General features: G+C 45.4%; 1 protein-coding gene across 3 annotated transcripts in view; it reads left to right on the forward strand.

Moving 5' to 3' along the window:
• Positions 1-25,417, forward strand: part of STX8 (syntaxin 8) — a 107,059-nt gene that overhangs the window by 73,373 nt on the left and 8,269 nt on the right. The window contains exon 8 of one of the 3 annotated variants that reach the window (XM_076353601.1): positions 9,034-9,101. The exons of the other annotated variants lie outside the window; for them this stretch is intronic. Within the exon in view, the coding sequence (XP_076209716.1) occupies positions 9,034-9,086 (53 nt within the window). The 3' untranslated portion in view covers positions 9,087-9,101. The remainder of the gene's footprint in view (positions 1-9,033; positions 9,102-25,417) is intronic. 3 annotated transcript variants of the gene reach the window in all.

Genomic DNA, 25,417 nt, shown 5'->3' on the forward strand with positions numbered 1-25,417 from the left:
GAGGAACCGGTGGGTTCGCAGCCCCGATGTGCATGCGCGGCCGTGCTCTTCCTCCCACCTTGCCCCACTGACTTCTGAACCTGTTGGCTAATTGAAGCTGAAATTAGTTGGAGATAGAGGTCGCAAAGATAAGAAGTTACTACAGACGTACTTGGGCACCTATCCTCATTAGAGAGACCCAGTTAAGGGCCCCGTTGGGGGGGGAAGGCAGGGCGAGCTCAAGTTTCATTAGACATCAGAGAAGCCTCAGAGCAGATTAGCTTAGGGACGTAGCGAGAAACGTGGCTTCGTTAATTATGTTAATAGAACAACTTTTAAATGCACAGGTCCAGTAATTTCGGCACTTTGCTAATCGAAGACTTCCAGTTCATTTGTTGTCTTAGCGTCTTGTTTCTCCATAATATGAAACACTTCTCCTCTGCTTCGTTAGCTCTGAGCCCCCAAGGAGCAGGTGAGGAGCTCACGGGATGACTAACGGTGTGGGCGAAACATCCCAAAGCGTGCTTTCACATGATTCAGCAAATACACTGGGGGAAAAAAAAAAAAGTCACTCGTGGTGCTGAGATGATGCCTTTGCTGGTAGTGTGTGCCCAGCAGCCTGCTCCTCGCTCCCCCAGTGCCTTTGTACCCCCCGGCCAGCTCGTGGCCTCTCCGTGCCCCCTCCTCCTCCTCACACATGCTATATTCACGACTTAAATATTTGGCTTAAAATCGCTCATGCTGAGAGGTTGAAATGGATTTAGCTGATGAAAAAGGATGGACCTAAGCAGTCATAAACTTTTTTTTTTTTAAAAAAGGTGTTTTGGAGTTGCTTTATGAATTTCTTTCCAGGTGAGGAGCATGGCGTTTACTGGTGGTGTCAGCTCTGTGTGTGTTTAGCAGGAAAGGACGGGAAGAGCCTTCTGGGTCATAGGATCCCTTCAAGATAAATTTCTGAGAACAAGCTTGTTTTTTCCCCCCCATTACTCCTATTGGAAGGCTGCAATGGTCATAAACTTATTTCCAGCCTAGACATGTCAGGGATACTTCATGGTGCCCACGTGCAACCCTTGTTCTGGTGTCATGAATAGTTCTTTCCCTTTTTTTATTTTACCCCCCCAAACACGTGTGTCTAAGAGATCACCCAGTGTTCCCTCCCAGCTTTTGTTTTGTGGGGCTGAACAAGCGTCTTTACATTTTAATCTCCTAAATTAATCTCTCTTGTTTTCTGATAAGCCCTTTTTTACCCTTTTTCCTACTTAAACTTTTTTTTTTAACCAGGAGAACCGACCACAGCATCCCCGGAGCCTTCTCACGATGGCTTGCCCGCCGGCTCTAGCACTTCTCTGGCTGCTGGAAATGTTTCAGTTACAGCATGTTGGTGCCTCAGTCAGTTTTGTTTTGAGCTGTTTGCTTGGGCCTTTCTCTTGAACATTTTCCACCTGAGTTCATTTTCTTTCCAACTCATAGCAAAGACTTGTTTGTCCCAAGTGCATGGCTTCCTCTTTCGTCCCATTGAATTTCAACCTTCCTCCGTTCATCTTCAAAGTTACCCATTTTTTTCCCCTATATGCTGTCCCAGCTTTCCTCTGTGCTGATGCTGCTTTCCAACTTTGTGTCATCAGCAAATTTCATTAGCACACTTACTTTTTGTGCCAAGGTCATTAATAAAAATATTTAATAAGATCAGCCTCCTGACCATTCCTTGAGGAGCTCTGCTGGTGACCTCCATCCATTCTGATCCTTCTTTCAACGCTGCTTCGCCTGTCACCAGTTTCCTGGCCTTACAGTTCTGCTAATCCCCATCTTTTTCATTTAATAATTTCCCACATGGCACTGTATCACATGCTTTGCTGAAGTCTGCGTGGATGGGATCTATCACGCTTCCTTTGTCTAGAAAATTCATTATCTATCAGCTAACCTGATTAGCTCTGATCTGATTTCCCTTCAGTACAGTCCCATTGTTTTCTACCCTGTTTACCATTTAGTTTCATGTTCTAATTAGTCTTTCTTCAGTTTGCTCTAGAGCCTCCATCCTGCTGAGGCTAATCGGACAGGCTTGTTGTTGCTCACATCACTTCTTCCCTTCCGCGGTGTGGTTGTGTGGATGCTGCGGTTCCTCTCTGGTGCTGGACAGGCGGCCGCAGCTCAGTCCACCTAGTTTTGGGATACGTATCCCAGATAACGTTCAGTTTGAAGGGAAAGACCTGGAGCTCTGTGTGCATCAGTCCTCCTGGCTTCATTAACCAGCTTGCTTCATTTAATGATAGCTTGCCCTGTGGCACCGAGATCCTCCAGAACCACTGCAGCCTTCTCCATCCTCCCACCAAGCCCTGGGTTGGCAGATTCATCCAGTGATCGCTTGTCTGGGTCTTCTGCACCTGTGCCACCTCTTCCCACGTGCCTTTTTCTGGCTGCGGTGGCCCCCAGAGTATCTCCCTGGATAACTTTTGCAGATAGACACACAAGTGAAATGGTTCACTTAAGGCTGCACGGCAAGTATAGTATAAATAAGGGATGAAGGGCAGTCACAAACTGATCAGTGTAAAATGAGGTGGGGGAAAATTGCTTTGCTGCGATATACTGGCAAGGGGTTTGCTTTTCAAGTGGCCGTGGCGATGCGTGGGCATCGAGGCTGCAAAATAATCAGCTGTTCAGTAGCTGAGCACTAAATTTAAGGACACCCCGAATGATGGTAGAGGGGGCTGGAGAGTGGGATTTCTGGGACTCGGTTGTGAGATGTAAATCAGGCACGGGTTCAAGTCTGAAGCTATGAAATGGCATCCCTCCCCATTAGGAGACAGAGTAAGGGGAGAGGGAGAAGAGGGGGGGCACGGATAGGAGAGCGAAAGGCAGTAGACATCTTCTTAATTACATTTGCATATGCAGCTGTTCAAACAGACTGAACTTCATCAGTGCTGTTTCATACCTATCAGGAGATTTAGAGCAGCTGTTGTCGACCCATGTAGCGGGTACATTTGTACATGGGATTGTACAAATCTGGTGGTAAAATAAGCCCCTGGGCACCCTGCTCACCCAAGCTGTCCATCACTCCAAAAGGGCAAGCAATTAGTTGTATTTGAATATTGAAAAAAATTGGAATTGTGTGAAATATCCAAGGGCGACTGCTTACAGCTTGGTTTCCAAGGATACATGTTGCAGGATTAAATCATTAATTTATATTTCTGAAAATGGTGCTGAAATGTGTTAATTTGTACATTACCAAAGAGGCTCAAACTCGCCTCCTTCTGCCTTTTCTTTCCTAACATGCTCAATGACAAAATAATTGCTCTGCCCGATCTGGAGTTGAAATACAACGGTGTTCTGGCTTGGGGATTTCGTGCCACGTTAAAACTAAATTAGGGGGGAAACTATCTGGGTTAACTGTTTGTATTAATTCTTACGACTTTGAAATTCTGCCTTAATCTTTGGCTCCCAAAGACCCAAGCAAGCCATTTCGAGCCTCTCTTGATCTTGTTACCCTAAATCCACCCCAACCAAAGATGCTGTCCTGAGCACAACACTGCTGCAAACACAGCGCCCGGGCGGAGAGAGGGTCCAGCATCTGGAATCCTGCTTCACAGGCCCCGGGCGCTCGAGGGACACAACAATATATGGAGGATGTGGTTAATGGAGAAATTAGTTTGCTAGGGACCAAGTGGTTATGCTGTCTCTTCAGGGCTTTCTGAGATGCATAGTGGATGTTGATCCCCCCAGAAATTGGGATATAAATCAACAGGGGCTGTGATGTCAAATCTTTCTTGTTTCTCAAAAATACAGTAGGATTCCTGCAATCGTGGTAACTCTGGCTGGAGGAGAACTGTCCTCGGGCAAATGGGAAGAGCAGTAAGAAACCCCTGCCCTTGAGGGGGTGGCTTGTCAGGTCTGATGGGGGGTGGCCAAAGTCTCTGGTGTCACTTTAAAAGAAGTATTTACTTAAGGTGAAAATCAAGTACGTTCATGCAGCGTTCGTCTTGAAGCATTCAAATGGCAGGAGTTACGCTTCCAGCAGGAGTGTTAATTAAACCATGTTGCACGTCTGGGTTTGGTGGTTTCGTGTTGGGAAAGCGTATGGGAGCCGTGCGTTCGGTCACGCCGACAAGCTGCGTCTGCAAGAGCAGTCGTAACCGGAGAGCGTTTGTGCTCCACCGCCGCCTTTGGTGCTGCTGAAGGCAGCTCAGCCGCCTGTGGGGGCTGCGGGGCCGGGACGGCAAAAGCCCCAGGGAGATTTTCAGAAGCACCGGCGAGGAGCCAGGTTTGGGCTGGCGTGCGGGTGCTGGTGGAGGGTGCTGCAGGGTGCTGTTTCGCACAGTGGGGTGCAGCAGCGGTTGCTGGCAGGCACTGTTCTCCTGCCTGCCCCGAGTGGGACCTCACGCTTCTGTCCCCGGGGCGAGCTGCAGAGCAGACAGAGGTTTCCACTGGGTCGGTCCGCAGGAGCAACTTGTGCTATTGCTGCGGGATTGCCAAACCCGGCACAGAGGAGGGCGGTGGGTTAAATGGGACCATCCCCTTTGATACCTACCTCCTAGCAGAGGGCGAGGTGCAGCCTGAAGGGGCACCCGTAGCCACCTAACCTCCTGCTAGGACTCCAGGGGAAAAGCTTCTTAACTGACTTAAGCTCATAAAAGATTGTACAGCTACGGGAAGGGCAGTTTCATGTTTGGCAACGGTGAGTTGGCTTGGACTTGCTGCCATGAGCTGGTCCAAGAGCGCGTGCTGCCTCCGGAAGGTGCGTCACCACCCTCCTTTTGGTGGAACTGCAATCACAGCCTCGTTTGCTTCTCCAAACTCACAACCATGTGAAGTGGGGTTTTAAGTCATGAGCTTAATAAACCAGCCCCAGTTTTAACACTGTATTTAAATGTAGTTTTTGCAGATTACGGCGCATGACTGCAGCATTGCTCTGATGCAGCTTGAAGGTGTGAGTGCAGCCCTGGTGAATGTAGCCTTTAAGGTAGCTTTAGCATGGGCTAGCTGTCTGCTTGCCCAAGGCTTCAGGTAGGTTTTGCATCCTTTGCTCAGCGTCATGCTGCTGGATGTCACACGGAGGCGAAATGCACAGGGCTCACGTCGATGCTGCTGTACCGGTGTTGGATCTAGGGTTTGCAGTGACTCCTAAACCTTTGCAGTGAAAGCAAAGATGTGTCACTAGAGCACCATGCTTGTCTGCAAACCAAGTTGGACGTTGGTGGCAGGAACGCTTTCCTGTGCACAGATCTGCAGCAGCAAAGTGGGATTCACTGTTTCAATGTACAACCTGTCTGCTTCAGAAATGATTTTTTCGCTTTGGGGTGGAAGGAAGGAAGGGGTTTGTTTCTGCTGCAGGATGATCAGCTTGTGCTAGTGACTTTGTTGTGAAATTCTAGTGAGTACTGGGACTTGCAGATGAGTTGCAGGTGTGAGGTGGTGCCTCGTGTGGCTTTTGATGCATTATGATTGTCTTGTACCACATCCCGGCTTGAACTGTAACACACAGTAGCTACTGTGTAATACTTATCTTGTGTATATAAAAAAACCGCACCAGAAGATTGCCTTTTTGGCAAGGAAAACAGTGCCACTAGCTCTGTTTCAGTGGAAACTTCATTTTCCAAGCCATGCTTTCTAAAACAGTCTGGTTATTACATTTATCTGTGAGATGGGTTGGGAAATGTTGTACAACTTGCCTCTAATTTGCTGCAGTAGCCTTTTGCAGGAGGTGCTGTAGGCTTGCAAATTGCCCTTAATTGTTGTCCCTGGGTCGTCGTCTGCCTGATAATTTAATTATGTTTATCACTCTGGTTCCTGGAGATCAGCTAAGAAGGGAGCCATGCGAGGTGTCCCATGTGCTCTCCTTCCTAGCCCTCCTTGCAAGACTCCTCTATAAACACTTTCCCCTTGATGCTTTCTTTTGTCAGAAGCCTGAAAGAATACGCTTATTTTAAACTTCTTTCTACTTCCATAGATGGACAGTTTTATATGATACAGACAGTGCCTGCTGTGATTTTTATGGCCTATAGTTTTCTGAGCAAATGGTTTTGCTCACAAGTTGGCTAGGCTAAAATGACCTTCTCTTGTTCATTAACTGTCTGTTGAAAAATATGTGTGCAGTGGTAGTTATAGAGCCTTGGTTGAGGTTATTTTAGGTGGTGCGGGGAGGTCTGTTCCTTTCCTTCCCTCCTCATTATCAAGCAGAAGCAACTGCTTAGGGCCTGGTTTATTTACCTAATAAACTGCCTCTTGTATCGTCTAGGAAATGCTCACATTTTTCAGCCAAGAAATCCTAGTAACAGGCAAACAGAGGTCTAGCAGTCAGGTCTGGAGAAACAACAAAATGAAGGTCAGCTAATATTGCTGTTATTCTCTTTCCCGGTGGCCATGACAGCAGGGGTGGTTTATTTGAAGATCCCAGACTCGGAGTCATTGCTTGCATTGTTGGTCCCCTGAGCATTGGAGGCTGTGCCAACACTTTGGGATATTAATGTATTCTACAGATCAGTGAATGAAGAATTCCTCCGCACTCCTTTCTTTTAAAATAAAAAAAAAAAGAAGAAGAAAAAAAAATAATCCTCTTCTCTCCCCTTCCCCCCTTCTCCCCGCACTTTGTTTGCAGTGGCTTTGTCTGTGGGATGTTGCTGGGCATTTCTAATGAGAAGGGGAAGAATTGCAGCCATGGGGGCCGGGGCGGTGGGCACGGTTCCCCGCTTCCAGCACCGACGGTGAAGCTGTTACAAGATGCTCAGGTGCGTTGCGGCTCTCATGGTGGCAGGGTTTGGGCATGCAAATATCCAAGGAGGGGGAAGAAAAAGGCTCATTTTGGACACGTAAAGCTCACTGATTTGCTTCCTCCAAGGAGAAAACCCTACCCCGTCACCCCCCGCGCGGGATGCGATGCCTCAGTGCTTCTTTAGTATTCATCCCAGCTCCGTGGCCGCAGCCATCTCCCAGCCCACCCCGAGCAGCTGCTCAAAGGGACAAAATTAAAGCAATTCCTGCTCCTGGTGACTTACTGCCGGGGAATAATCGGGTTCTGTTTGGGAGGAACATAGAGCAACCCGGCCCCGACTGTGGAAAAAGTACGGGGGAGCGGGGGCTTGGTGGGACGGGTCTGTGGAGACTTTCGTGGGGTTCAGTGGGAATAAAAGCTGGTTTCATGAAGAGACAATTATCCAATAATAATGCAGTGGATCAGGGAAAGGCGTCTGAGCAGATTTTTTTATATATTCTCGTTCCATAGCAGGAATTGTACTTAGATATTTTTTTAATATATTCTTTGATCCCTCATGGAAATGTTAATGAGACGAAAACTGCTAAAGAGCTCTCCAGACACTGCCCTGCTTTGGAGAAGGGTGGACTGAAACGCAGACCCTCTGGAGGGCTTCTGACACACAAGCAGTCCCTTTGTTTCCTCCTCTATAACCCAGAGACATGTCTAAAATTGGAGGGAAAATGAGAGGAGGCTGAAGAGGCCGGGCTGAAGGCACGGCATTCCCCATTTACAAGAGAAAATTCATCGACCGGCTATTAAGGCCGGGGTTTGACGGGCAGTGCACTGCCTGCATTTGAAGTCTAGACTGAAGGTACTCCGAGGATGTAAGTGGGATGCTTTTAGGCCGTCTTTCACTTCGACTTAATTAAGAAACTCGCGGGCTTTGTCTCGAGGGGGCCCGTTAACGTGTGAAGCTCCGGCCCCCCGTGAAGAGGGGCCGGGGCGGGAGGGGGTACACACATGCACGCCGCTTTTGTGCCGTGTTGCCAAACTGAAGACAGTAGCAAGTGCGAGCCGGGCATTGCCAGAGGTCATCCCTTGTGTGCGGCGGTGAACCCGCCTCCCGCCGCAGAAAGCCTTTCTTAAAGACCCAGAGCCAACCAGCCTTCCTGCGCCGCCTGTATGGGGAAACAAAAATAATTCGTGGGGGGTAGGAAGGGTTTTGTACGTGTCCCGCAGCATCCTTCATCGGTCCTAATGGAGGGTCAGAGGTTACACCAAAAAAGGGCAAACACTATTTCTTAAGTAGCTGACGCCTGTGTGTGTATTTACACGGGGAGGAATATTAGCTTTGAAATTTTATGGGCTGGCTGGACGATTAGCTGTTGGAGGGATGGCTTGAGCGGTGGGTGATGCTAATGGCCTTGGAAATCACCTAAAAGAATCGAACCTACCCAAAGTAATGGGTTTGTTTTCAAGTTTGTGGTATAGCAAACGTGCCTGCTGTTGCCATCAGCACCCTGTTTGCCCAGAGTGGTTGCGAATAAGCGCCGCAGTCCTTTGTAGTATTCTTCGTCTTCAGATCTCTTGATCATGATGGTCAACGCTGATTTGATTTCCCTTTAGCTGACAGCCAGAGAGAAGACTTTAATGCTGGCACAGACGGGAGCAGTGAGCAGGCTGGAGTCAGGTCAGGCTCTCCGCACCAACCGAGTCAGCTGCTAAGGTTCAAAAATGAGGAGCAAAATATGCTCACCTGAGGCAGAAAACACAGGACTACTAAAATGAAGTTTTTCATAGTCTTTGCACTTTTGCGGGGCTTAACAAGTGTCTAGTGAAGTGTTTCTTCCGCTCCACTTCCAGGTGTGTCTCCAAGCCTTGTGGTTAATCGGGGCTGCAGGCTCTACAGCCATCAACTCCCGAAGACGTGGCGTGGCCTTTGGTCCCAGCCCGGTGGCCAAGTACTCTTGGTGCAGTGGCTGAAGGTGGCCTTTGGCATGCATCTGGAGAAGCCTCGTGTCTCTGGATCCAAACTGAAACACTTGGTCTTTGTCATGTTGCTCTGATACTTTTTTGGAAGACTGCAAATTAACCCGAGGAGAAGCCTTGGTACCAATTTGGGATGGGAGGAGGAGATGGTTGGGCTGCCTGGAGATGCAGAACCCAGACAGTAGTTAGTGATGGATGTTGAGACTAAGGAACTTTTTACGCATGTTGGAGAGCACCCAGCGTAGGCTGTCAGGGCTTGGCAGAGGTAGTTGGCGGTGACGACTTGCCAGCTGTGATTTGGGGGTGGTGTATGAGGCAGAGTAGAATGGGGATAGCGTTCACCTATCAGTAATTTCTGTAAACTTCTTTTAATTCCTCAGCTGAGGAATTCCAGGATCGTGGCTGTAATTCAGATGTGATATACGTCCTGTGAAGCGGTTCCCTACAGGTAGGTGGTGGCTGCTTTCTCTTGCCCCCTCCCCTGTGCGCCAGCATAGGCAGGAGCAGAGTGAATTTGTAGTTTATACTGGTGTTTGTACCTTTGCCACTTTGCGTCGTCCCTTGCTTCTGGTTGCCCATGAGAAAAGATGAGTATTTATACAATACGATACCGTATCATGAGGGTTAGATCTTTTTTACATAATAGGTGTATTTGCATAACTCTCCCAAATCTACCAAGTTAAAGGAATTTAGAAAGTATAAACTCTCCAGAACCGAAGAGATTCCCGGCTTTATTGCTTCTCCCTGCACTTGGTGATTTTGTTTAGTACTGTAAGATTTCCAGCTCCTGCAGGCTTGCGTGGTTTTTTTACTACTGCAGTGTTTATAATCCCAGCAGACAATGTTTTGTATTTAGCTCTAGAGCATTAGCAAGGCGACAGTACTGCTAAAAAGTTTCGGAAAAGCACGTTATTAGAGCCAAAGTGACTCATTCCTGCTAGAGAAGCAGCAAATGTTTTTCTGGCATTTAAATAAAATGCAAAAATATTAATTTCCCACCTTGATATTGAATTAAAGACTCAAAAGTGAGGGAAAAAAGCCCAATGTTTAGGCCTTCTACAAAAACACTAGCAGTGCCAAATGATTCATACTGAGTATTTTACAGCATGCTTTCAGGGGGAACGCAGCATTATAAACAGTAACATTTCCAGTTTCCTGAGATGAGAGGATTTGATTTCTTCTTGTGAATTTTGCATTCTGTGCTTTCTGATTCAGAAACACTTTATTTGGGGAGGGTGTTTTGACAAGATACTCAAACAGCTTGGGAGCTGGGTAAATGTTTGTTTAACGTTGATCTCCAGTTTTTGTTAGAACTTCAGGTTCGGATGGGAGATGAGGTGAAGAAGTGGATTTTCAGACTTCACGTTGCACCTCAGCCCTTTGCTGAAATTAAAATTCTTTAATTTCTGCACGCCTTTCCCAGTGTTGCTGCTTCTGCTTTACTGGTTACCTTGGTGATAACATTATTAATATTTCCATTGGACGCATGGCTACTTTGCCGTGTCCTCTATACTACTTCCTACATAATTAAGTGTTTTATGCTTGTTTACCATCACCTTTGGTATTTCAAAGATGCTCATTGCTTTGGTAGCTGAATGCAATTATGTAGATGAATGCAGAATAAGTTCTGTTCTCCTGTGTACTTAGCTGTCTGCATTTAAGCATTCATATCGTATTTGTGCCTGCATGTTAGCAGTTAATGATCTACGAGAGAAACTTTCTTGAAAAGGAATATCTTGAGTTTAGGTCAGTCAGCCTTGCCCACTGATGAAAAGCTGTTCCTGTGCTGGGATCTTCCGCTGAGACTTCTCTGCGACTGGATTTGCTCCAGCCCAGACTGTATTGGCTGAGCTGCTGTAACGTGGAGCTACTCTGAAGGCTGTGGTATAGTCCATGCAGGAGGAGAGTCATGCTTTAGGTCTTTAAATTCTGCTTGAAATAAAAGAGTTGGTGAATTTGGAGGCTTGCTCTGTTGCATGTTGTATAAGCCCTGTTGAGATAAGGAAGGTTGAGTTTTGGTAATTGCATGAAATACTGAATTTTCTCTTGGGTTGCAAGGATGCATGCTTTATTTTGGGTACCAGAGGAACCAAACGCTAGAGATCATCTTCCAAGGAAGGAAGAGTAGAACTGATTTTCGTTTGCTACTGTGTAAATGAGGTCAAGGGGTGCTGACGGCTTTTTGGTGGTCATCTTTTGTCCTGCTAATTCTGGCAATAAGTAGATGGTTAAGTCATCAAAGGGCTTGGAATTGGGGAGTATTTAGATGTTAAATGGCTTAATAAGCTGAGCTGGTTGTAGCCTGACTGATGTGGTAGCGCCCAAAAGGGAGGCGCGGCATGTCCGTAGGTGGGCATTCAGGTATTTTTATGGGTTATGACTGAACAAGTTTTACAACGTACAAGCTCCAGTCGTCTGCTTCCTTGCTTAATTTGGCAAGGTTCGCAGGAGAGCTGAGCGTGAGGTAAGGGGTAGTTTTGGCTCCGTTCTGCTCAGTGGCTGGTTTTAGTGGTGGTCTAGCTCACCTGAGACATCAAGTTGGCTCCATAACTCTGAGATAGTGGGGAGGACCCCTGTCTCCTTTTAAAGCCTTCATTCAGCATTAGTCAAGAAAGAAATGGGGCGTCAGGAAGGCAGGAAATGTGTTATTTCTAGGCAGGCTTCCCATCTTTGTGGATTCGTATGGCTGGTTCTGCCTTCCCTGTAAGGTTTGTGCTCTGCCAACGTTCTTGAAGGTAAGCGCTAAAAAAGACCTCGTGGACATAAGGGATGAAGGGAGGAACTGGGAGAAACAGTGGAGTGATTGCTGTGAGGAATTGCTCTCCTTTGCTGCCAGGCCAGCGCTGGCTCCATCCTGCGGTGGTTGACCTGTCTTAGTAGCTCCTTAACATATATATTGTCCTTTTGTGGAACAGGGCAGTGCTGCTGTCCCCGTCTGAGTGGCTGTGTCCAGGTCCTCCGTGCCTGTCTGGAGCATCGTCACTGTCAGCCTGCTCTCGGACCATCTCAGTGCAGCTCTGACTTTGAGGTGCTAGAGGAATTGGAGTTAAGCCGTCGAATTTTGGGGACGCGATCCAGAATTTGTCATGCTTCGCTCAGATGAGCTGTGAATTGCTTCACAGCGCCCTGCTGTGAGGTAACCTGCCTGTCCTTCCCAGACTGCTCTGCAGAAGTGGCTGCTTGGGTGTTTCTTCTTGGTTCGCTGATGCAGACGAAGGCACGTTCTCTTAATGCCACCTGAGGTCAAGGCACGGATGCAGCGGGCGAGGACAGCCCCTTGTCTCTGCTGCGCTTGTCGCACGCAGAGTCTGAGATCAAAAAACCCCTTTGGCAGTTGCTTGTAGCCCTCCATGTGGAGTGGCAGCAGGTCCGGACAAGGGGATTCTGCAGGTTGGGAGCGTGGGGGAGGCAGGTGGGCTGAGGATGGCTGGAGAAGCCGTTCCTTGGGGACCCGGTGTTTATCAACCCTGTGCTGCTGCAGGTCAGCGGGCATCGCTTTGGGGTTGGTAAGCTGATGCATTAACAGTTGAAGTTTATCCACAGATGCATGGACGTGGCTGATGCTCAGGAGATCGGGGCTTCCCTACTTAGTAGAGCCTGCTAGTGGGCTCCTTTCCTTGTTACTTTGCTGAGATGACTTGAACTGCCCTTTGCAGTGATGGAATACGTCTCAGTCACGTCATCTGGTGGCTTGGTAAACCCAACGTTTTTCAAGGTGGTTCCCAAGTGCCCCCATCGCTGCTGTTAGATCCTTATACTTTCCTTCTTCATAGCTATGATACCTCTCACAGCTTTCTGAGAAGATTAGCCCTTCTCATCAGGTTGATCATCTGGTTTTTTGCAGTTTATCATGGCCTCCTTTGAGATACCAGGGCATGAAGTAGTCTCTTGTGGTGGAGTTTCCTTTGATCGAACTAGACTGCACTTCAGTAGTCCTCATCTGTCTAACTTCTTGCATAAGAGACTTTCTCTGAGAGATATTTTTAAAGACATCTCTCTGATAAAAATACCTCAGGTAGGAGGGAGAACTCACAGCACACTCTCACCTTCTCCAGCGTGATGGGGTTACGCCCTTTACTTTATATAGATTGAGAAAATAGAGAATTTGTAATTCTTTAGATAATGGAGGGTTGCTGAATAACGCTGTATAGATTTGTGTTAAACTAGGAGTCTTTTAAAAAGAAAATGTTCTAAAGCCATGTCTGAAGCGTGTGTGGAACAGCCTCTCCCAGAACCTGCCGCTACCAGCAGCGCTCCTCACAAAATGTCATTAGTGGGGAAAAAATAACGATTGCTGCCCGTTTACCCAGTACTCTGGGCAATTAATTTCCCAGCCTCAGTCCATGTACTCTGACAGATCATGGTGAAGTATATAGATAGGCTTCGCCCATCTACCACGAGGGCAAACGGACCCTATTTGGGGAACTCGTGGTCTTAACTCCCTCTGGCAGCTTCCTGCAGAAGGCACGGGCCGTTTCCCATCGCTGTTACAGCAGCTGGCTCTCTTGCCACAAATCTGCTTCTTTTTTTTTTTTTCCCCCCTCTTTTGGATTGCAAAAGCTGCTCTGCTACGTTGGATTTATTAAATGCACATGACAGATAACTGCTGCTCTCTGTCTTATTTGCAGACACCCCTCTGCAGTCCCTGGGTGCTGCTGTTGGCAGTGCTGCACACGTACACCCACAGAGCAACGGCATTAAGGTTTTTAATGCTTATGTTGATGACGGTGCTGGTAGCATCGTTGCTTCAAAAATGCTGATGCTTCTCTGAAAAAAAAAGTCATCTTAGTGGTGAACTGCTGAGTTGCTAAACGCTGCTGCAACTTTTTCCCCTGTAAAATTTTAAATGTAATCTTCCTTTTTCTGGGGGAAAGCTAAATGAAAGTTCATTGGGAAAAGAATATTTAATGCTGCCAGAGAAGGTTCTTGATTGCAGTTGATCCTGAAACTGGTAATGAATGTGCGCTATCAGGGCTTGGGGATTTGGGGTATGAATTTCCCAGGGTCTAATCATCTCATAAGGCTGCTGAGTGTGACTCCTTCCCCAGTAATCTACTTAACTCAGTAATTTACCCCTCCTTTTGCCTTGCCAGGAGAATGAATCTCACAGGTTGTTTGCATGACAAGTAGCTCGGGATTGTCTGAGTCTTCGAAGAAGATGCTGGGAGTTAATTGTAGCAGCTTGAGTTAATGGTTTCCCATGTTCAGTGGCAGGCTGGGTGAGGAGCAGAGCTGGAGAACAGTTTTTATGGGGAGTACTATTCTAGGCTGCACCATGTGTTTTGATAGCTAAAATGCTAAAAAAAACCCAAACCCCAAAACCAAAAGTGTTTTGCCTTCCAAAGGATCAAAGGATATCTTTCTCCACCAAAACTAATCTCAGGGGAAAATTACGTTTGGTAGTTCTAGGATTATTGGATTTACAGATAGAAACTGCTGTGCTAATGGCAGCTACTGATGGGTGACCAAAGCAGCTAACTGGGAGATGTTGCTTGGCAGCTGATCATACTAAAAATCTCCCCTCAGAGCCATTAAAACCACAGTGGACAATGTTTAAATAAAGTTGCTAGCAAACAAAAACTAATCACTGCATCCACATCTTCATTTTAAAAGAAACTAAGGATGCTCCATCAGAAGTGTTGACTTTTAAATTTTATTAGGATCCCCTCACACCAAACCTTCATTGTGCTAAAAATAAAAGGATAAGCATCCCTTCGTCTCTGTTTTTAATCTGCCTCCTCCTAAAGCCAAACGTTGTGAATAAAATTCCTGCTTCGAGATAGGCTCCATGATACGTGGTCAGCTTGTGCTAGCTTGCACCCACAACAGAGGAGACAGAAAGAGGGACTGTGTTGGGAGCAAAGGGATGGGAAGCTCTGGATAAACTGTACGGGTTTTATTTAAATTACTGTCATGTTCTGTGGCTTGCTTGAAATCAAATACTGCCAAGCATCTTACTGCAGTCCCAGTGGTTTGCACCTAATATGCATTACATTAACCGTTTGCGGATGACCTTATTTCTGCTCTCGTGCTGTGTGTGCAGTCTAAAACTTTTGGAGTGATTGAGGCAGAATTTGATGAAACCTTAGGAAAAAAAAAAAATGCTGTTAACTTTAGAGTTGTTCATGCATGGCTCTACCTGGTGATACTACGCAGGAGACGTGGTGTAGGTTTTCCCCTCGTTGGCTGAGGGGTGAGACCGTCTCAGAGAGCTTCACATGCATGCAGAGCAGCAAGCACTTTTACATCAGCATCTGTCTCCTTAAGCCACACTCTAGTCTCCAACTCAGGGCTGCCACAAAGGTCGGTGTAGATGTTGAGGTTCAGCCCCCTCTTCTTAACGTTGAGCTAGCTTGGTTTTTCTGGTTTCCAGCCTATTTTTGAGTTGTTGCTTCTGTTCTTGTGCTGGACAATTCATAGACCCCCCCGCCCAGTTGAACTCAGACCCTGGTTGGAGTAGCCTCACTTCTGGCTGCTGTCCTCGGGCTCCTTGGAAGTAGCCGTGGACCACAGGTGGAAAGTCCCTGTTGAGTTCTCCAGCTGAAGGTGGTCTGATCCTCTTTCAGAGGTCTCTGGGGCTTTGCCTCCAATTCCCGCTGGGAATGACTGCATCCATGCGGAGTCCATCTGACCACGCTGCCTGGGCTGCAGGGTCAGGGCCTGGCAAGCAAGGGGCCTCTCCCTGATGTCCTGTGCCTAGATAAGTCAAGCTTTTGTTAGCATAGCGCCAAGGTGATTTGTGTTTTTCATGGGGAAAGATAAGCATGAAAAATAATTTATCTAATCTTTGTATAAGCTGGGTGAAAATAAGAATGAAATACATGTTGCAATTATAAAAGTGCATTGAAAGGCCTATTTGTTTTCTGACTCAGAAAGATGTAGTTGGCTTAAAAGTGTAATTTTAGCAGGATTGTACCACTTGGTTTGAGTTAATGTTTTGCAGACAGCAGAGTCCTCAAAACGGTGTAAAACCTAGGGGATAAATGGGGATCTTCCCCATCATCTATGCAAAGCCGGAGACCATGCGTACTCGGCCTGAAGCTTTCATACCTAACAGTTTCTTCTGCACTGCAGAGATGGCTTTTCGTTCCTTTTAGGCCCATCTTTAGATCTAAGATAAGAAGATGGGGACTGCCCGCACTTGCAGCGAGCAGAACTTTCCTGCGGGACTGGCTGATCCGTGGCATCAACGAAGCCAAGATGCAGGGGAGCAGGGCAGGGTCTAGCGGTCACCTCAAGCGAACTCCGTCTCCTTAGTACTCCCGTCCTTGAAGCAGGGACCTTGTGAAGCCCAGGCGCGGATCTGGATTTCGGCACCGCTGCCGAATTGCCAAAGGACACCCAGATACTCTTTTGCTCTTTATAGCCCACCTACTCTTGGACACGTTTCTCTTTCCCGTGTCTGGTATTGTGAAGGGGTGCGTGTTGCCCGAGAGGGGAACACGGGATGCTTTGCAAAACATTGCCTTTATTCTGTCAACCAAGTGACTGGGACTTTCTTAATTGTGGATTCTTTTAGTTAATTAGAAATGTTTGGAAACCCTTCGCACCTCAGCAGGGTTCAGTTCTGCGGGGTGCCAAGTGCTTTGTTCTTCATCCAGCAAAGCACTTAAGCGTGTCTCTAAGAACACTTTACAGGCTGAAATAAGCTCATTGATTTCAGGGCACTGAAGGCTTGAGCCAATACCAAATTTCTTCCAATGATCTCGACTCAAATAGTAACATCCAGGAAAGTGTTTCTTGAATGTTAATGATACCTTAAATAGCAATATCTCAGACTTCTCAACTTGAACTGGTCAGACAAACGTAACAAAGACTGAAACAGCATGTTTGGGAGGGAGTTTCTTCTGAGGAATAGAGGAAAATTCATGGTTAAAGGTGATTTTTCTCCCTCTGCTGCCTTTTTTTTTTTTCCTTCCAGTTTTGTAGTAGCAGAGGTTAGCTTTATCTATGGCCATCTTCAGCGAGCTTTTAATAAATTAAGAGAAAAGTGAAACAATTTGGAAAAGTACAGAATAAGCAAATACTCCAGGGAGAGTTTTAGTGGCAACATGATTAATAAGGGACACTCCTGGTAACACTATCAAAACAGAGCTATTGCAAAAGCATATGGAGCGTCCCTCTTTCGGGGCAGGAGCGGGATTCAGACAAATGATCCAGGGCGATTTATATGCCTCTTTGCAGTGTGGGTTTTTTCTCCCCCTAGAAGTGTGAGGGGAATAAGCTCTGTATATTCAACCGTGGGATTAGACGTAAGGAAAAAAAAAATTAGTAAATCAGGCAACTTCTTTTTTGCTCCCAGGTATTTTTATCCTTGTTGATTGTTTGATAACAGGCTACATTCCTTACACAGACCTTTTTTTTTTTTTTCTTCTTCTTAATTTTATATATATATTTTTTCTCTGTGTCAACCCCCACACGTATCTAGTTATAACCTTAAGGAGCTTTTCAGGGAAACGTTCTCCAACAGGAGAATATGATGCAAAATATATGAAGATGGGTTTCTGAAACATCCTGCCTTCTATAAGTTCTCCCAGTGCTCTTCTGGTTTTGCTGCCTTTCTCCCTTACGAACAAAAGTCTCCACTGGCGAGTGAGTATGTGGAGAGGTTGCTTCTAGCTATAACACATACTGCGTTCGCTCCCCCGGGTGCAGCCCGCTCAGCCCGGCATTACTCATGTCACCAGGCCAGTTTTTCCCCCTGCACTTTGTTCTGAGAGCAATTATTTCTTTATTTCCTTTGAAGACGTTTACTGTGCAGCTGCTATGGCAGCTTGTAGCTGTCATGTGGGAAGGCAAAAGAAGAGAACTGGAGTTAAGAGCTTATAAACTTCTCAAGTTTTAGGAAGGTATTGAGATGAAATGATACTGTGTTTTTCCCTCCTCCTTTCTCTTCTCCCCCCCCCCCCCCCCCCTACAAAATGAGAGAGGACCTCTTGTACTGCACTTGCATAAATTGTACAAGTTTGGCTCTGCTCAAGTCAGAAGTTAGAAAATAAAATAAAATAGCCATCCTGACACATGAGACAATGCAGTCTTCCAAAACCAAAATAGTTTTTTGTAGTGCACCAGAATATAGGAGTCAAAGATCTGTGTGTGTGGGCTTTAAGAGATGCCTTGCCTTCTTTTTTTGGAGAAGAAACTTCTGTTAACATCTAAATGATTTCAAGAATTCAGCAAGGATTGAATTCCCTACTTCATCGGCATGAAACTTTTGCATTGCTACTGAACTATGTTATTTTATCAGCCTCCCGCTCTTCAGACTCCATTTACCAAAAACTTTTAAAAGTGATTATGCAAGTCAAACCTAATTTCTTATCACAGTTCTGTATTTATTGGCTCAGTTGTTTGCGAGGGATTGTTTCACCCACCCTGTTTCCCTTGGCATTTTTAGAAGGTTCGTATAGTTGTTAGCAGCTGTAAATGGTATTAAGAAGTATTTGGTTGCTGGTTTCTGCAGTTTTGTATGCTGATTAGGTTGGATTGCCAAAGGTTGAGCAAGTTTCTAAAAGAAGGATTGTTCTTTGAATTGTGAAAACACTATTCTCAACAAAAAAACCAGCTATATCTGTGTCAAGAATTTTATGTGCAGGCTGATACACTTCTGCAGAAACTAGGGTGAAACACTTTATTTGTCTAAATTGGTATTGACTTTAAAATCAATGAAGCCCCGTCTGAGAATCTTCTTAAATGTTAAAAGAGCCAGTCTGAAAGATTTCAAGGTTTTTTTCCTTTTTCTCAGTGTTGTATTTGAGATGATAAGCACTTGCCCACTTCAGCATTACCTCTTTGGGTTGTCCATGCTGTGCTGCCCTTCCTGAAATAGTTTTAGTGGGTTAGTGAATAACTTCCTCAGAGTAGCACAGCCTATTTGTGAAAATGAGCAGATCTTCTGGTGTGATTTCATCTGGGGAGAATCCAGTGTGTGTGTGCTCCCTGAAGAGTGGTGCATCCTTAAAGGTTTTCAAGACTCAGGTTGACAAAAGCCCAGAGCAACATGGTCTGAGTCTGGTCTTAGAATCATAGAATATCTCAAGTTGGAAGGGACCCATAAGGATCATCGAGTCCAGCTCCCTAACTTGACCCTGCTTGGAGCAGTAGGTTGCACTAGAACCTGCTGTGGTCCTTTTCCACCTGATGGTGTTACAATTTATGACTCCAGTTGTCTTCTCCTCAGAGTCAGAAGAGCATATCCTTGCTGTGGTCACCAGATCTTGCTGTTGGAGTACTAGATTCACCCAGATCAAATTCATGGAATGAGTCAACCAAAAATAAGCGGTTTCCTTATGCAGACCCTCTTGTTTGAGACCCGCTGCAGGTGGGGAAGGGCTCACTTCCCTTTGGGACTTCAAAAGTAGAAAAATAAGCATCTCTGACCTTTATTAGGCTTGTATTCATGTGAAAGCTACAGCTTGTATTTCAGCCAATACATGGGGCATCAGCCTGCGGCTGCTGAGCTGCATGTAGTTTGTGGAGTGACTTGAGGGCAATTGCTGTAACAGACTTATGATGTGACCAGCAGATTTGTTCTATGAGGTCAGATTTCCCAGCAGACTCCCTTAATGTGGAAAGAAGTAATCGTGCCGGGGCCGACACTGCTGGGTTGGCTCGGGAGCCACTTGATCACCTTGTCCAGCCAAACCTCCTAACAGACAGATCGATAGTCTGGAAACCCTTCTCATCGTCCACCGCTGGACTGTGTTTGGAGCCTGCGTTGGGGCTCTGAATTATGTCCCTTCTGGCTCTTGACTACATGAAGACTTTGATGTTTAAGGCTGAGGAAGGCTGGTTGCATCCTGCACTTAGCTGGTCTTAGTTCTTGAACGTGATTGCGCAACCGCTTTTACTGGAGAAGCTCCTCGACTCAGCCAAGAACATTAATGATAAAATTGTGGTTTATGCGGTAGCCTCCTCATCGTGTACCTGAAATTATCTCTTTGAGCTATTCTCCAAGATCTGTAGCAGATGGAGAGAGACATAATGAGCGAAGCAGTTGGGAGAATGGTTCAGACTTTTAAGTCAATATAGAATGGAAAAACAAAAGGAGTATGAGATGAGTGTAACCAGTTCAGACGTAGTATGTAATTAATCTTCATCTGTGGCTTTTAAAATCAGCAGCAGCCAGAGTATCCCAGATTTGAAACCTGCGTTTGTTCAGATGTAATGGATGTGTAGACAATTTTTTCTGGACTTCACCCCACCCAGCATCGTCTTCCAGGTAGGTTTATGTCAAGCGAATTGACTGCAGCAGCGCTGCCTGGTGTGGCTCTAACCGTCACAACAGCCCTGTTTTACAGTGTCATCCCAGTAGTTTCACGTTTAAAGTTGCCAGTCATTTAATTCCCGACTGTTTTGTACCTATTTTTAATTTTTAAAAAGATGAAAAAAAATCCATGCTGCTTTTGAGCTGGAGTTTCTCATACTTAAGTCTGTGTAAAGATGATTTATGATGCTAGTAGGGGCTCCACTGGAAATGCGAGATCTATTATGAAGTGGATTGAACAGCCAATGCTGAAATGTTTATTGTCATCTTCAAAATAGAATACATCAGGGTTGATGGTGCCTGTCCAGGAAAGAGAGAGTGTGGAGTGGAGTGGGGCTAGTGGGGTATTTTTAGTATTCCAATAAAAGACAAGGCTTTTAAAGGAAATCACTTATTGCCATTTTGCAATCAAGAATGCAGGAGTGTTCCAGGGACTGCAAGAAATATGCTTCAAGAATGTCGGAGCCATAAGGAACTAATCATTAAATATTCTCTCGTTTCCACCCCCGTTTCTTGCTCTGAGGAAGCCATTTAGAAGCTTTGCAATTTGTATGTAAATCTCAACCCTCCTGACCACGCGGTCAAGTATCCAAGTGACTTAGGAGCCAGCATCCCATTTTCAAAAGTTCTTAAAATTCCTGTGCAAGCAGGGCACTTTTTTAAATAGAAGACACATGGACCAGACTTCAAGAACACTTAATCTGACCTTAAATGACTTGGTATGAACACTATATGATTTTTTTTTTTCTGCTATAACTTTTTCTCCTTGATCGATGTCTTGCCAGTGAAGTTCCTCTTGCGGGTTCAGATAGACCAGTAAAACTGTAGTTTTGTTACTGCAGCTTATTCCACTCGTTTGACTGAGCTGTGATTATTTTTATTTCTTTTTTTTTTTTCATGCGTAACTCTAGTTGTTGACGCTTTAAACATTTCGGAAGCGTTCTGGCACTGTAATATATCCATCTAACTAGGGAGTGAGTAATCCCAGCATTTGTTCGAGTGAAAAACAAAGGAAGAGGCAAAGATAATACTTTCTCAAGTGATTTAAGAGCCTAATGGGACAATTTACTGATGCGTCTAAGCAGAGCTAGTGGTTACCTGCTCCCTCTCCCCATGTTCCCATCTTTTTCCTTGTACTGGCACTGGTGTCCTGGTGAGGCAGTTCAGGGAGGTATAATGGTAGAAAACTGACCCTACGAAAAACAAAGACCGGGGTGTCGGGCTGATGGCAGATGGACGCGGGCAGATGTCCCCTTCTGCGCCAGGCCAGCAGAGCCGTCCTTTCATTTTATTATTTTTTTTTCCCCATTTGTTTTTACTGGAGAAAGTAGTGGAGGAACAACAGTCCCCTGCTGAGATCATCTGTCATGTCTTCTGCCTTTTCCCTGCTTGCTGCAGGTAGTGGCTCCGGGGTAAGCTGCTGCCTGGCAGACCCTTTCTTTCAGGAAAACCATTTTGAGTTTGCCAGCTGGGCTGCAGCTTCTGCATCCCTCGCTAGAATAGGGGCTAGTGGGTGAAGCTGAGCTGGAGAAGGTGCGTGGATGTAGGTGGGTGAGGAGGAACACCAGCCATCAGGGCACTGCGGGGAGGCAGCGAACGCCCCATCTCTGGGATTTAACTCACCTTAGCCCCAGGTTGGTGCCTCTCCTTCCAGCTGCGTCTGGCTGGTAAATCTCTGAAGTTTCTAATGCAGTGAGAAGTCTCTTTAGTGACCTGTGCTGCTGAAGGACCACCTGATGGTAGGTGGCCTTTGGATTTTCTAAGATCATTGCTTTCTTGCCAGGAAAGCTTCACGTGGCTCTCCTTCACACCCTTTAGCTCCCGGCTGTTCTCTCCACCACGGTTCATGAAGCTGTGGTCCGTGCCAAACGCTTCTTCTGTTCTTCATTGCTCATCTCCGTCAACGGTGTGGGGAGGATAACTTCTGGTAAGCCTAGAGATGGGGATGTCCCGGTTAAATCTGCGCTTTCTCACCCTTTCCTCCTGACTTTTGCTGAGCTTATGCCAGAACAAAAGGGTTCAGGTGACCCCTATGGCTTGGTTGGGCTCACTTGGGTGAACTTCATCTGAAAGACAGGGATTTGTAGAACTTCTGTGATCCTGTTTGGGCTTGTTTTGTTTCCTTTCTTCTGGGAAACCTTTAGTGCACACTGAGGTTTTTGAAACTTTCACAAGTCCCGTTCCAAGTTGTAACACAGTTGTTCAGAAATGCAGCACATTGCTTGACTGATCTTGTTTCTTGGCATCGCTTATGTAAGGGAAAGGATGCTAGAGAGTTTGGAGAAGGGAAAATTGGAAAGTGTGCGTGCTTATTTAATAAAAAAAAAAAAAGGGAAGAAAAATAAGCCACATGCAAAAAAATCCAGTAACCATGTCTGCCGATGACCTTTGGGGTTGGAAATAGTTTGATAATAGCAGTGTGGGGACAAGCAAGGAAAGTCTGTGAAGTCACTCTAGCAAGAACAAAAGGAAAAAACATGAGAATATTTCCAGTTTCTGGCTTGCTGGGAGCCGGGTCGTCCCCTGCACAGCTCTGGACCTCTGTGACTGGTGCTGCCCCAGCACACCCATCAGGGAAGGGCATCAGGCAGAGATGAGTAGAGGTTGCCCTGTTTGACTCGAAGTAAAATAGATGGTATGTGGGAAAACACCAAAAGAGACTCTCGGGGAGGCTTAAGGTCTTAAATTGTCAGCTTCGGCTGGGCATGGGTGCAAGGTCCTGCACGAATTTACCCCAAAAGACGGCTTGTGCTCCAGCGGGGCTTTCTTTTAGCCTGCCTTTAGCATTGTTAACAAAGTTGGAGAGAAGTTGCTGCAGAGTTAGTATTACTTGTTAAATACATCTGATCTTTTCTTTGGTGTAGCAGCGAGTAGAAAGGGTCCAGTTAATGTTGGGGTTTTTTGGGTAGGAAGTAACTTGGGTAAGCTGTTGCCTCTTACATCTGCTCTTCATGCAGCGATGAGTCCAGTAAATTATTTTATTATTGAGCATTTTTGCAGAAAGGTATTATTCAGGTATGTGTATAAATTGCTTCAAAGCTCTTTGGTTCAGCAGTTCTGTCTCAGAGGTACATCGAACCATTTCTCCTAGGCTGTCCTCTGTGAACTACCTTCTGCTATTTAAAGTAGATACAAATTTAGCTCAAAGTGTTCCCTTTCCCGCAGACTTCTCTGAAAGTTAAAACTTGTGACAGTTTAGTTCTTGCTGTGCTCTCGACTTGCCTTCAAATCCAAACAAATGACTTGCCTGTCTCTGAGCTTCATTTCTGGTGGCTCAGAAGGTAAAATGTACTTATATTTCTTAATTTCCTTAGAAAACCTTCCCGTCTTTCAACTGCCCTTCTTCTAGTCTGGTTCTCGGGTCAATGCAAGAATTCATGCACAATTCATGCAGGAATTGTGCAGACTTACAGACGTACAGTCAAATGTATATTTATGCGGCATCTTAAACTGTTGGATCAAAACCTTCCAACCACTGCCAAAGGTAGGCGATTACCTTCACACAGACCAGCTAAGCATCGGAGATGTTGAAACGTGAGCAGCGGTTGAAGGCTGCGGCCAAATTCATTTGAGCTGTTCCTCTGACTGTTGCGGTTCATGTGAGGTTGGGTTTGTAGAGCGTATGTCGCTTTTTGAAAGAATACGGGATTTCTTTGCAATTGTGCTTGGAAGTAGTTCAATATACTATCTGGCCTGCATTTATAATTTGAAAAATAGATTAAAAAAGAAGCAAATTGAAGTATAACAATAATGGATTAAGAGAAACACTTATCTCACTTCCTTTCGGAGGGCTGCGCATGTGGTTTGGGACCCAAACGCTCGGGATTATTCGATCGCTGAAGCAATAAACGTTTTGGATGTAAACTCACTCCATGCTGCTTCTGGGACTGAATCTGACATTTATTTTCCGATAGTGGTGGTTTTTATCTTGCTGTTATTTAGCCGTGCTTTGTTTGCCAACAGGTCTTGCTGTCGGTAATGTAAGGTATCTTCATGTCCTGATGAAAGGCTTGTATTAACAACAAACTCCTCTGTGTGCCCGAGAGGGAAGTGTAGCTCCAACCCAACGTGACAAAAAAACACAAAAATGCAATTTTTTTTAATATGTGAAATAATGTTGACTGAGGAGTTAATGTGTATAAACAAAGTCTGTACCTTTGACTCAGATAACTCGTTTCTTCAGGTTAATCTAGTGTTGCATGAGTAGGTCCAAATGTGGAATAACTCATAAAATAAGAGTTTTTTCATCTTACATAGGAATGACCTAGGTTTTTCTTTCTTCCAAATAAGGAATTCATAACGCAATAGCTGTTGTTTCCAAAGAGCTCAGCTTTTTTGAGAAGTGTATCTTTTTTTTTTCCTCCTCTAGACCCAGTGAAACACACGGGCATTTGGAGCCTCTAATAACTGTTCGCAGAGCCTGTTCTTGATTTCTTTGAGAATTGCCAATGATTTTGATGTCAGAGTTGAGAGGTACAATTGTAGTGTTAAATTTCTCAAGTCAGACCAGTTGAAAAGGAAGGTCAAAAGCAATAATGTCCAGGTTCCTCTGGGCGGGCGGGGGCGTAGGATAATGTGAGATCGCAGCGTTTTACACAGACGTATCGCCCAAGAAAAAGCTTGGCTGTCACAAAACTAATAAAGAACAAGCCTCCAGAGAGATGGTTTCAATGATGCAGGTGTAGGAATCGGGGAGTGTATTTACATACAAGCCAGCTTAATAGCGTGGGATTTATGCTAAAGTGGTTCTTAATGCAATACAAATTGAATACCCCGTCTCGCTCGAAACGAGGAAAAAGTTAGAAGGAAGGATTTTTTTTTTTTTTTTATGGCTTTTTGGGGAGAAAGTGTTTGGCTTTTTTTAGGGAACGTAAAGGACAGCAAGATGGATTTCTTCGGGTGCTTGCCATGTTAAACTAGTGCTTTAGGTATGCGAGTCGGATTCGGAGCCAGCCTTCCAAGTTGGTTCTCTGTTGCCGTGAAAATCAAGGTTTTGAACAGATTTGGGCAGGGTTTCTGCCATATATCTGGCAACACGGACTTAAAATTAACTTACTGAAAAAGCAGATAAAGTTTGGTTTGTTTTTTTTTTTCTTAACTGTGATACTAAAAAGAAGTCCTTAAAGAAAGCAGCTATGACTCTACAGCCTCTTGTTGAAACTCCCATCTTTTCCCTGCTTCTCTCCTACCCTATAAAACAACTATTATGTGTTTATAAGTTAGTGCTCCGTGTCACTTATAAAAGAAGACTTGTTCATAAACTTCTGGATAGACAGTTCTGGGGGAAATACAACTTTCTTGGCATAAAACAAGACACTTTTTCCAGATCATGTAATGCTATACCAGGCTCTTTAAAGTCATAGCATGCTATTTATTATTATTTTATAACCTATAAAAGACACCAATGCTGAGCCTTCAGTGTTCTTGAGAATGACACTGCACCCACATCAGCAGAAAAGATGAGGAAAACCCCAAGCAAAACTCCCGTTCCCAGAAGCAGT

Source organism: Aptenodytes patagonicus, chromosome 16 (assembly GCF_965638725.1).
Source record: "Aptenodytes patagonicus chromosome 16, bAptPat1.pri.cur, whole genome shotgun sequence".
Classification (NCBI taxonomy): Eukaryota; Metazoa; Chordata; class Aves; order Sphenisciformes; family Spheniscidae; genus Aptenodytes; species Aptenodytes patagonicus.